Source organism: Tamandua tetradactyla, chromosome 18 (genome assembly GCF_023851605.1).
Source record: "Tamandua tetradactyla isolate mTamTet1 chromosome 18, mTamTet1.pri, whole genome shotgun sequence".
Taxonomy (NCBI): Eukaryota; Metazoa; Chordata; class Mammalia; order Pilosa; family Myrmecophagidae; genus Tamandua; species Tamandua tetradactyla.
The window spans coordinates 51,346,562-51,360,193 of NC_135344.1; the positions used below are offsets into that span (position 1 = coordinate 51,346,562).

The window sequence follows — 13,632 nt, forward strand, 5'->3', positions numbered from 1 at the left end:
GTTATGAAACACATGAGTATTTCTTCAGTGAGCCATATGAATATTCACACTACGTAAGAAAGGTCTTAGTTCAGGTCACATTTTGCCCCCGTATGAGTCTGAAACTGTTTGACCTGTTTGGAGTTTAGAATTATGGTTATGGAATTGTGGACTTGCATGTTCTTCCCTTTCAGGTCTCATAGTATATCTTTCGTGTTGGTGTATAGTAAATAATTGCGTATCTTCTGAAGTTGTCAGTGATAAGGAGTGTAATACTGAGAATTATTTAATTCATGTAGTCATTTCAAATTGCTTGTAAATTCCCTTTTCTGTAGTATATAGCATTGTGAAAGTTTTGACATGGTAACATTCTTGTTACTGATATTTACCTTTAATTCATAACTCTGAGATCTGTTACTGAGTGGCATTGGTCTCTGTTTCATCCTCTTTTCTAAAATGGAATTGTTAATGCCCACATTCTGAAGGAGTTATCAGAGAGAATTGGTAAAATATTTAGAAGCTTTTAGTAAAGAATTAGAGCATTTGAAAATGTTAAATATTAGAGGTTCAGAATGTTTTATAGACACTATAATAACTTTTTTTTTTTTTTTCTCTCCTTTGCAGGTGTTCTTTATACATTTTCCTACAGGGCTCCTCTGTGGAGAAATCCAAAAAGCATATGTGGAATTTGTCAATGTCAGCAAATGTCCTCTTACTGGATTAAAGGTTGTTTCTAAACGTCCCGAGTTTTTTACTTTTGGTGGTAATACTGCTGTTCTAACACCACTAAGTCCCTCAGCTTCTGAGAACTGTAGTGCTTACAAGACTGTAGTGACAGATTCTACCTCTGTGTGCACAGCACTCATATCAGCAGCCTCTTCTGTAGACTTTGGCATTGGCATAGGAAGTCAACCAGAGGTGATTCCTGTTCCCCTTCCTGACGCTGTTCTTCTGCCTGGAGCTTCAGTCCAGCTACCAATGTGGTTACGTGGGCCAGATGAAGAAGGTGTCCATGAAATTAACTTTTTGTTTTACTATGAAAGTGTTAAAAAGAAGCCTAAAATACAGTGAGTATTTTAAAACTTTTCTGATTTAACCTCTGTGTTTAATATCTGTGAACATATCCATATAAACATTTTGATACAAATACATTTAACATGTCATTGTTTATTGAGATTGCTCTCTTCCAAATTATATGTGATATTTAAAGCTGAAGTTTGTTCCTAATATAACTATAAATTCTAGATGGCCAAAAGTGGAGGGAAATAAACTATTTAATTTTTTAATTGCTTCTGTCTGTAAGTTTCATAATTCTATTACTTAGTACTTAGTCCTAAGGCATGGTACCACATAATAATGGAATTAAAGATACCATGTATTAAAATAGGGTGTCATTTCTATGTGAAGACATTCTGCTTACACTCTTTTATAAAAAAACATTGTTCTGCCTTTCATGAATGCCTCCCCCACTCTTGAGAATATATGAATATATGAAAAAAAGTGTGTATTTATAGAACATGTATTAAGGTGGGACAGGAATTAAACATAACTGGCTCACACAAGAGTCTGTGAATTTATATTACACAACAGAATGTTTTTTATTTATGAGAGTACAATTGTTATTTTTTATGAAATTAAGAATAATTATGCTACATTTATTTAATGTACTAAAAGTACATCTAAGACTTACTGTGAGGATAATGTGAGATAATATTTGTAAACACAGGTACATTCTGAGTCTTCACTAAATGTTTATTCTCTTTAAGAAAAGGATAGATAGAGAGAATACTCTAGCCGAGGCAGTAAGGCATCAGTGAAAGTAAAGATCTCAGAAATTTAGATATTGAGGGGATAGATGAGAAGGGTGGTGGATATTCCAGGGAGTGGCTGTGTATATGAGCAAAGATTTATAGGTTAGAGTGTGTAAACTGAACATATTTAGTTTGGCTATAGTGTAAAATGTGTATGAAAGAAGTAAAGGAAAATAAAACTGGAAAGGTAAAGGTATATTGTGGAGGGCCTTGGATGCCAGGTTAGTTTGAATATTACTTGGTAGACATTGAGTAGCTTTGGAACCATTATCAGAGAAGAGGCATTATCAGTACATTACATATGAAGATTAGTTTTAGGTGCTATACAGGTTAGTTTAATGAGCAGGGAAGAAGTTTAGAGTCAGGGAGACTAATAGTTTCCTTCCAAAATGAGAAGAATGAATTGAAGTAAAGTTAGGTTGACTAGATCATTTTATTTTTTTGTATTCTGTTTTTTTTTTTGAGAGTATAAATGGTTCTGAGTGAGCAGTTTTTTAAATCTTCATTTGAAATGAGAGAAGTTTAACATAGGGAGAGGTCTTTAGATTAAATTTGCATTTTTTTACTACTTCAGACACAGAATATTAAGACACACTGCAATTATTTGTACCAGCCGTTCTTTGAATGTACGAGCCACTGTCTACAGAAGTAATTCTCTTGAAGATGAAGAAGGCAGAGGAGGAAATATGCTAGTCTTTGTGGATGTAGAAAATATCAATACTGTAAGTTGCTTTAAAATAGTTTTTTAAAATTATATTTGAAATGTTAACTTTGTGTTTAATAATGGAATTTTTCCTTTATAAGACAGTATAAACTGGGAATTTAGGGATGCTCATATAGAATACAGTGAAAACATCTTCATTCTCCATTAACTTTGTGATTTTCTTTCAGTCTCTCTTCAAATAAGAGGATGTGGTGGCATTAATATGATACATATCTATATATTTTATAGTCCCATGTTCCAGTAATTTAATGCAAAAGAGATTGCATGAAGTGCTTTCTGGTCTCACCATTGAGAAGAATCTATTGATGTAATTAAATTTAGGAATTTCTGTTAGGATTTCATATTCATTATTACTTTGGAACTTTTCACTGATACATTTCTGATAGTACCATTCCCTTTATAAGGCTTTTCAAAAGTTTTGTCATTCATGGTTATGTACTTTGTGTCAAAGTACTATGTACTTTGATATTTAAATATCAAAATGAATATTTTTGAAGAAGGGATTGTGATCTCATGATTAAAATATGATCTTAGCTTCAGATTGCTTCAGTTCAGCTATTTATTTAAAATTTTACTTTTTGATTATGTAATGTCCTTTGCTTTTAGCTTCATAAATTTATAAGGTTATTTCCTTTTAGGATATTTAGAGCTAATGTGCTCATACTTGAGTGATCTTTAAAACAAATAATCTGTTTTTTATTACTTTAATAAGAGTAAGGAGATCTTAAAAATTTTGAATTTGTTCATATTTAAGAGAATAAAAAATTATATGCTGTTAAAGCAACCTTATGTGCATTGGCTGTATATTAGCATTCCATTTTGTGAGGGTTTTTTTGTTGTTTGTTTTGGCTTTTATGGAAATAGATCTCTCAGAAAGACCAGAAGAAATAAAAAGAAAATGCTATGGTTTTGATTAAAAATTGACAACAAATAATTTTTTTCTATATTTGATATTGGCAGACTCTTTAAGATAGATTCCAGTAACTGGAAGAAAGACTTTTCAATATTTTAAAATTTGACACTGGGAGTACATAATAGTTAAAAATATTTCTTAGATAAAATGTTTACTTCTGTATTTCATGAATGGATTTAGGTAACTTAAATGTTCTAAATTATGTTATTACTTTATTTCAAAATATGAATTTCATTTAATGCTAATTGATCTTGACTTTGATAGCAATGTCTGAATATTGTTCTCACTGGAATATTTAATTTAGTGCCTGTAAATCATAAATGACTTTTGTATCTCTTTTTGACAGAGTGAGGCAGGTGTTAAGGAATTTCATATAGTACAAGTGTCAAGTAGCAGCAAACACTGGATGTTGCAGAAATCTGTAAATCTTTCTGAAAACAAAGGTTTGTGCTTTTTTCTCCTTTATAATAAATTCTGAAATCTTAGATTTTTCAGAATAGTACCAGAATATAATAAGAATATTGATAGATTTTAACTTTTTAAAAAGATAAAATTGTGTTTTCATTAGTTTATGTGACTATCAAATTGCCTATCTGGAGCCATTCTCCCCTATCTTTTTATTCTCTTCCATATCTTTATGACTTGCATTTTCTTCTTTTTTAGTTGTTATACCAGTGCTTGAGCACATATTCAATGTCAAAAATTCCATCATTACATTAATATATAGAGTAGAATGTGGGAGTTTCTGCTTTTTTCCTTTAGCACTGGTAGGCATTATTTGCTGGCTGGTTTTTCTATGTATTTGCATACCTACAAACCATTCAAACAACCATTTATTGAGTGCTTATTTTGTGGTAAATGTTGAGTTAAATGCTTCATTCTGTCATTCAATTCTCATATAAATTAAGAGAAGTACTATTTTTAATCCTTGTTTTACAGACAGGAACATGACGTTAGTTTAAGTAAGTTGTTTACAGTTATATAACTCTCTATTAGCAGCATTAGGACTAAAAATGGAGAGTCTGTCTGTATCTACATAGATGAATCCATGCACACAAGTACACATTCTCAAATATGTAGTCATGCGCATATAGGCTGTTGACTGTTTAGGCAGCATTTCTTTGCTTTCCCTTTTATAAATATGCTGTGGTCATTGTTCATGTATCTTTGTATCTCTGTGCACTTATGCAAGTATTTCTACAAGATAATGTTCATGGATTTGGTGAAGGAATAACAGACTTGTAATATCTTGATGAATTATTTTCCAGAAAATGTCTTTCAATTTATCATCCTGGCAGTAATATATGGGAGTGCCTAGGGCTTGTTAGAGTGGGGTGAAACTGGCAAAACTTTTGCTATTTTGGGGAAAGAATTGTGCAATGTATTTCAAAAGATATAAAATATTTAAACGCTTAGCCTCATATTAATTCTTAAATTTTGGGATTTATACAAACAAATTAATTCAGAATATGGGAAAATTCATATATTCAAAGAGGTTTGTTGCAAGAGTATGTTTAACAGGAGAAAAATTCAATATAGTTTTAATGTAAATCTGGCTATAACTCAGACTGTTTTGTGGTCATTAAAATGTTTTAGCATCTAAAAAGTGCTTGTGATAGTGGGAAGATACACCATAACAAAGTATGTGCATATAACATATTGATAAAATGCATACATATGAAATGATAGAGGAATGGGATTGTGGGTTCCCCAACACTCATACTCTGCTCTCTTAAGCTTTCTGTTTATCTGTAATATCATATATATGTGAATATCCATATATGCATATATAACATATTTTGAGAAAATTGAATTTTATCCTTTGTAAGAGCTTAGTAAAGATTCATTTCATTCAGATGAAAGCAAAAATATTTCATTTAAACACTATTTATACTTGTGAATTGTTTTCCAGTTTGACTAAGAAAGTCTGAATAATGAATTAGATTTCACTTTGTCATAGTTGAGAGCGATTTTTGAAATTGTTTTCTTTTTTCTTCTCAGATGCCAAACTTGCCAGTAGGGAGAAGGGAAAGTTTTGCTTCAAGGCAGTAAGATGTAAGGAAAAAGAAGGTAAATTCATTTTACTTTGGTGCTTTTATAAATGGTCCTTTTATATTTCATGCCAACAATATGATTAGTTGTTTTCTCCTGTTTTTTAGCTGCCACACAATCCTCAGAAAAATATACCTTTGCAGATATCCTCTTCGGAAATGAACAGGTAGGCAAAATAATGTTTTATTTTATTTTATTATTTTTTTAATTCTTTTTAATATTCAAAGCAGCTTTATTCACAATCATCTCAAACTGGAAACAATCCAAATGTTTTATTTTATTTTATTTTATTTTTTTGCTTAGGACATTTGTTTAGATGGGAGGAGTTATATTTTAAGTGTTTAGGGAGAACCCTGAATAAGAACCCTGAATAGCCTTGAACTTTACAGTGTCACTCATTAAGATTTTTTTTTTAATTTCTCAATGTGATATTTTATTCATATAGAATTTAACAAGAAACTAAATTTAAATTCAAAGTGAATTTAACTGAATTAAAAGCTGAAGGAATCACTGAAATTCATTTAAATGTATCTTAAATGCAAAATACAATGTTTTCTTTTCTGAAAAGGCACTACAAATTTGAGAAAAAAAAAAACCTTTAGAATGTTGGATTATTTTTCAGTGTCTATTTCATTATTAGGTAGTAGATATTAACTCCATGCTTTAAAATAAGGAAATTAGCTGTCACTTAACAATATTTCCTCCCCTCATCCTGGATCATTGTTATTACTATGCTTATATTATCACAGTTTATAGTATTTATATATTTTTTATAATTCCTGAAGCTTCTGTTTTTGATCCATAATTAAAAAACTTTGATGCTCACCACCTTTTTATAATCAGGGTTTCTCCATTATTCAGCTACTAGTATTACTCTGTCTTTGGCTTGTGTGTGTATGTGTATGTATGTTTTTAAAACTAGCTCAAGATTCTGTATTTTCTAGATCCTTGCCTATTTGAGAATGTTACAAATTTTATATTTGAAAATAAAACTGAGGTCACATTTCCCTTCCTTCAGAACTTTGTAGAAATTGCTTCTCTGGCTCTGACATTAAATTTTGTTATGTCAAAACTGGAGGCTAACCTATTTCCCCCTTATCTGTAGCTTACTTTTTGTACTTAAATGTTCATATAATTGATTCTTTCTTTACCCTTGAAATTCAGCAGAGTACTAAAATATCTCATTCTTTCTTTCTATATAAAATTTCTCTTAAATGTAGTATGAACTTTCAGTTTGAGAATTTATTCTTTGTGTTTCTTCTTTTTTTTTCTTTTATTTTTAAAATTTTTCTTAAACATAACAACATACAAACACAAATGTTCTCGCCATATGATCATTCCACTCTTGGTATATAATCAGTAACTCACAATATCATCACATAGTTGTATATTCATCACCACAGTCACCTCTCAGAACATTTGCATCAATCCAAAAAAATAAATAAAAATAAATAAATTCGTACATACCATACCCCCTACCCCTTCCCCTCACCAATCACCAGCATTTCAATCTACTAAATTTATTTTAACATTTCTCCCCTTATTATTTATTTATTTTTATCCATATGTTTTACTCATCTGTCGATAAAGTAAATAGAAGGGGTATCAGGCACAGGGTTTTCACAATCACACAGTGACATTGCAAAAGCTATATCATTATACAGCCATCTTCAAGAAACATGGCTACTGGAACACAGCTCTACATTTTCAGGTAGATCCCTCCAGCCTCTCCATTACACCTTAACTAAAAAGGTGATATCTGTATAATGCATAATTATAAACTCCAGGATAACCTCTCAACTCTGTTTGGAATCTTTCAACCATTGACACTTTATTTTGTCTCATTTCACTCTGCCCCCTTTTCGTCAAGAAGGTTTTCTCAAACCCTTGATGCTGAGTCCCAGCTCATTCTAGGATTTCTGTCCATATTGCCTAGAAGGTTCACACCCCTGGGAGTCATGTCCCATGTAGAGAGGGGGAGGGCAGTGAGTTTGCTTGTCATGTTGGCTGAGAGAGAGAGAGGCCAGATCTGAGCAACAAAAGAAGTTCCCTGGGGGTGACTCTTAGTCCTAATTTTAACTAGGCTTAGCCTATACTTTGTGGGATTAAGTTTCATATGAACAAACCCCAGGATTGAGGGCTCCTATTCCTTTGGTTGTCCCACTGCTTGTGAGAATATCAAGAATTCTCCACTTGGGGAAGTTGAATTTTCCCCCTTTCTCACTATTCCCCCAAGGGGACTTTGCAAATTACTTTTTTTTTTTCACTGTTCAAATCACTCTGGGATTTATTGGGGCATCACTCTGGACAAACCTAGAAAATCTCGTGCCCTACTCAAGGGTCCATATACTTAAGGTGTTCAATTAAGCTAGTCCACATAAGTTATATTAGAAAATGCACTAGTCAGAATATAAATTTTGTACCAAATAAACATCTTTTGCTTTAGTCTCACACGTAAGTTAAAGTTTTAAAATATGACTTACCAGCTATTTCCAACACCCTGCAGTGTTGACATTCCTTTGTTCTTCCTCATGCAAAAACATTTTTTAATTTGTACATTTAGTCACTATTACTGTACACTCTAGGCATTCCTAGATTATACCATCTCAGTTTTTATCGTCTATATTTCCTTCTGATTTCATTTGTGTCTCCAGGCCTCCTCCCTCTATCATTCTCACATTCAGCTTCATTCAGTGTTCTAACATTATTGCATTACTAGATAGTATTGTGCTATCCATTCCTGAATTTTTACAATCAATCCTGTTGCACAATCTGTATCCCTTCAGCTCAGATTACCCAGTATCTACCCTATTTCTATCTCCTGATGGCCTTTGTTCTTAACTGAAGTTCTCCAAGTTCATTCACTAATGTTAATTCATATCAGTGAGACCATACAGTTTTGTCCTTTTGTTTCTGGCTAATCTCATGCAGCATAATGTCCTTAAGGTCCATCCATGTTGTTACATACTTCATAACTTTATTATGTCTTACAGCTGCAAAATATTCCATTGTATGTATATACCACAGCTTGTTTAGCCACTCTTCTGTTGATGGACATTTTGGCTATTTCCATCTCTTGGCAATTGTAAATAATGCTGTAAACATTGGTGTGCAAATGTCCGTTTGTGTCCTTGCCCTCATGTTCTCTGAGTAGATACCTAGCAATGGTATTGCCAGGTCATATGACAATTCTACACTTAGCTTCCTGAGCAACCACCAAACTACCTTCTATAGCAGTTGTGCCATTTGACATTTCTGCCATCAGTGGATAAGTGTGCCTGTTTCTCCACATCCTCCCCATCACTTGTTGTTTTCTGTTTTATTAATAATGGCCATTCTGGTGTATGTGAAATGATATCTCATTGTGGTTTTGATTTGCATTTCCCTAATAGCCAGGGAAGTTGAGCCTCTTTTCATGTGCCTTTTGGCCATTTGTATTTCATCTTCTGAGAAGTGTCTGTTCATGTCTTTTGCCCATTTTTAAATTGGGTTGTCTGTTTTTTTTGTTGTTAAGTTGAACAATCACTTTATATATTCTGGATACTAGACCTTTATCTGATATATCGTTTCCAAATATTGTCTCCCATTGTGTAGGCTGTCTTTTTACTTTCTTGACAAAGTTCTTTGATGCGCAAAAGTGTTTAATTTGAGGAGTTCCCATTTCTTTCTTTCTTCCATACTTGAGCTTTGAGAGTAAGGTCTAGGTAACCACCTTGTATTATAAGATTGATAAGATATTTCACTGTATTTTCTTTTAAAAGTTTTGTGGTCTTATATCTAATGTTTAGGCCTTTGATCCGTTTTGAGTTAATTTTTGTATAGGGTGTGAGATATGGATCCTCTTTCATTCTTTTTGCATGTAGATATCCAGTTCTCTAGGCACCATTTATTTTGAAGAAACTGTTCTGTCCCAGGTGAGTTGACTTACCTTGCCTTGCCTTATCAAAGATCAGTTGTCCATGGATGAGATGATCTATCTCTGAACACTCTATTTGATTACATTTATCAGTTTATCTATCTTTATGCCAATACCAAACTGTTTTGACCACTGTAGCTTCATAGTTCACCTTAAAATCAGGTAATGTAGACCTCGATTTCATTTTTATTTCTCAGGACATTTTTAGCTATTCGGAGCAGCCTGCCCTCCCAGATGAATTTGGTTATTGGTTTTTCTGTTTCTGAAAAGTAAGTTTTTGGGATTTTAAACGGTATTGCATTGAATCTGTAAATCAAATTAGGTAGAATTGACATCTTAACTGTATTTAGTCTTGCAGTCCATGAACGCAGTATGCCCTTCCGTTTGTTTAGGTCTCCGGTGATTTCTTTTGACGATTTTTTGTAGTTTTCTTTGTATAGGTCTTTTGTATCTTTAAATTTATCTGTTAAATTTATTCCTAAATATTTTATTCTTTTGATTGCAGTTGTAAATGGAATTTTTTCTTGATTTCCCCCTCACATTGTTCATTACTAGTGTATAGAAACACTACGGATTTTTGAGTGTTGATCTTGTAACCTGCCACTTTGCTGTACTCATTTATTAGCTCTAGTAGTTTTGCTGTGAGTTTTTTGGGGTTTTCGACATATAGTGTCATATCATCTGCAAACAGTGAGAGTTGTACTTCTTCCTTTCCAATTTTGATGCCTTGTATTTCTTTTTGTTGTCTAATTGCTCTGGCTAGAACTTCCAACACAATGTTGAATAACAGTGGTGATAGTGGACATCCATGTCTTGTTCCTGATCGTATGGGTAAAGTTTTCAGTTTTTCCCCCTTCAGGATGTTGTTAGCTGTGGGTTTTTCATTTTTCCCTTTATCGTGTTGAGGGAGTTCCCTTCTATTCCTATCCTTTGAAGTGTTTTCAACAAGAAAGAATGTTGAATTTTGTCAAATGCCTTTTCTGCATCAATCAAGATGATCATGTGTTTTTTCTGCTTTGATGTGTTGATATTGTGTAACACATTATTGATTTTCTTATGTTGAACCATCCTTGCATACCTGGGATGAATCCTACTTGGTCGTGGTATGTAATTCTTTTAATGTGGTGCTGGATTCAATTTGCAAGAATTTTGTTGAGGATTTTTACATCTATATTCATAAGAGAGATAGGTCTGTAGTTTTCTTTTTTTGTAATATCTTTGTCTGGCTTTGGTATGAGTGTGATGTTGGTTTCATAGAATGAGTTAGATAGCCTTCTCTCCTCTTCAATTTTTTTGAAGAGTTTGAACAGAATTGGTACTAATCCTTTCTTGAATGTTTGGTAGAATTCACATGTGAAGCCATCTGGTCCTGGACTTTTCTTTTTGGGGAGCTTCTTAATAGCTTCAGTTTCTTTACTTGTGATTGGTTTGTTGAGGTCCTCTATTTCTTCTTGAGTCAATGTTGGTTATTCATGCGTTTCTAGAAAGTTGTCCATTTCATCTACCTTGTCTAGTATATTAGCATAAAGTTGTTCATAGTATCCTCTCATTACCTCTTTTATTATTACGGGGTCAGTGGTTATGTCTCCTCTTCCATTTCTGATTTTATTTATTTGTGTCCCCTCTCTTCTTCTTTTTGTCAACCTTGGTAAGGGTCCATCAATCTTATTTTCTCATAGAACCAACTTCTGGTTTTGTTAATTTTCTCAGTTGTTTTCATGTTCTCAATTTCATTTATTTCTGCTCTAATCATTATTTTTTTTCCTTTTGCTTGCTTTGGGATTAGTTTGCTATTCTTTCTCTAGTTCTTCCAAGTGGACAGTTAATTCCTGCATTTTTGCTCTTTCTTCTTTTTTGATATAGGCATTTAGGGCAATAAATTTCCCTCTTAGCACTGCCTTTGCTGCATTCCATAAATTTTGATATGTTGTATTTTCATTTACCTCGAGATATTACCAATTTCTCTTGTAATTTTTTCCTTGACCCACTGTTTGTTCAAGAGTGTGTTGTTGAGCCTCCATATATTTGTGAATTTTCTGGCCCTCTGCCTATTACTGATTTCCAACTTCATTCCTTTATGATCTGAGAAAGTGTTTCGCATGATTTCAATCTTTTAAAATTTATTGAGTCCTGCTTTGTGACCCAACATAGGGTCTATCCTTGAGAATGATCCATGAGCGCTTGAGAGAAATGTGTATCCTGCTGTTGTGGTGTGTAATGTTCTGTAAATGTCTGTTAAGTCTGGCTCATTTATTGTATTATTCAAATTCTCTGTTTATTGATCCTCTGTCTAGATATTCTGTGCATTGATGAGAGTGGGGAATTGACATCTCCAAGTATTATGGTAGATGTGTCTATTTCTCTTTTCAGTGTTTGCCTTATGTATTTTGGAGCACTCTGGCTTGGTGCAGAAATATTTATGATTGTAATGTCTTCTTGTTGAACTGTTCCTTTTATTAATACATGGTGTCCTTTGTCTCTTGCTTTATTTTTGAAGTCCAATTTGTTGCATAGCTTCTCCTGCTCTTTTCTGATTGTTGTTTGCATGAAATATCTTTTCCAAACCTTTCACTTTCAATCTATGTTTATCCTTCAGTTTAAAATGTGTCTCCTGTAGACTGCATATAGATGGGTCCTGTTTTTTGATCCATTCTGCCTGTCTGTGTCTTTTTGAGTGGGAGTTTAAGCCATTAATATTTAGTGTTATTACTGTAATGGCAATACTTTCTTCTACCATTTTACTTTTGGATTTTATGTGTCATATCTTATTTTTCTTCTTTTTACCTTTACTGATAATCTTCATTTTTACACTCTTCTCCATACCTCTCTCTCCTGTCTTTTCCTATCTGTCTCTAGCGCTCCCTTTAGTATTTCTTGCAGCTGGTCTCTTGGTCACAAATTTTTTTGTCTGAAAATAATTTTACTTTCCCCCTCATTTTTGAAGGACAATTTTGCTGGATATAGAATACTTGGTTGGCAGTTTTTCTCTTTTAATGTGTTAAATGTGTCATCCCACTGTCTTCTTGCTTTCCATGATTTCTGCTGAGGAATCTATCTGTAGTCTTCTTATTGGGCATCGCTTTTATGTGATGGATTGTTTTTCTCTTGCTGTTTTCAAGATTCTCATTCTCTTTCACATCTGACATTCTGATTAGTAAGTGTCTTGGAGTCCATCTGTTTGGATCTGTTCTGTTTGGGTTACGCTGCACTTCTTGGATCTGTAATTTTAAGTCTTTCATAAGAGTTGGGAATTTTTCAGTGATAATTTCCTCCATTATTTGTCTCCTCCTTTTCCCTGCCATTTTCCTTCTGGAACACCCCCAACATGTATATTCATGCGCTGTATGTTGTCATTCAGTTACCTGAATCCCTGCTCATATTTTTCCATTCTTTTCTCTATAGTTTCTTTTGCTTGTTGGAATTCAGATGTCCCATACTCTAGTTCACTAATCCTATCTTCTTCTTCTTGAAATCTAACATTGTAGGTTTCCATTGTTTTTTCATCTCTTCTGCTGTGCCTTTCATTCCCATAGATCTGTGATTTGTTTTTTCAGACTTTCGATTTCTTTTTTTCATTCCTTGCCTTCTTTATATCCTCCCTCAGTTCATTGATTTGATTTTTGGTGAGGTTTTCCATGTCTGTTTGCACATTCTGAATGAATGATTTCAACTCCTGTATCTCATTTGAATTGTTGGTTTGTTCCCTTGACTGGGCCATGTCTTCAATTTTCCTAGTATAATTCGTTATTTTTTGCTGGCGTGTAGGCATTTAATTTCCTTAATTAATTTATTCTGGAGATTGTTTTCTGTTTTTTTCTACCTAGGAATTTCTTGCTGGATGACTTTGTTGTCTGTCTGTTCTTTGACATTCAGTTCAGTTTATTCTAGACCTCTGGCTTAGGTTTTGTTTAACAGAATGAGTTTTTTAGTTCTTGTTTTCTTGTTTCTTGCCCTGCCTGTATGATGCCTTTCTTTTTTCCCTTTAGGAGGGTCTACTTAGGTATTATAGACCCCAGTCACATTTTCCCAGAGTAAACTGGCCTCCTCTCAGGAGGAAAGAGTCACCTGCGTCAGTTTTCCTTGAGGGTGACAAGCAGCAGGTTGAAAGACTTTTCCTATGAAGCCTCTGGACTCTGTGTTTTTCGTTTGCTGCCCGGTATGTGGTGCTTGTCTGCCTGTGGGTCCCACCAGCATAAAGTGATGTGGTACCTTTAACTTCAGCAGATTCTCCCTGCTC

At 33.5% G+C, this 13,632-nt stretch overlaps 1 protein-coding gene across 11 annotated transcripts in view; it reads left to right on the forward strand.

Moving 5' to 3' along the window:
• Positions 1 to 13,632, forward strand: part of TRAPPC8 (trafficking protein particle complex subunit 8) — a 148,979-nt gene that overhangs the window by 97,703 nt on the left and 37,644 nt on the right. For 7 of the 11 annotated variants that reach the window (XM_077135708.1, XM_077135699.1, XM_077135701.1 and 4 more), the window contains 5 exons: positions 604 to 1,046; positions 2,365 to 2,512; positions 3,774 to 3,870; positions 5,429 to 5,497; positions 5,566 to 5,645. In XM_077135708.1, coding sequence (XP_076991823.1) covers positions 604 to 1,046; positions 2,365 to 2,512; positions 3,774 to 3,870; positions 5,429 to 5,497; positions 5,566 to 5,645 — 837 coding nt within the window. The remainder of the gene's footprint in view (positions 1 to 603; positions 1,047 to 2,364; positions 2,513 to 3,773; positions 3,871 to 5,428; positions 5,498 to 5,565; positions 5,646 to 13,632) is intronic. The other 4 variants (XM_077135709.1, XM_077135700.1, XM_077135703.1 and 1 more) reach the window with 1 other exon arrangement.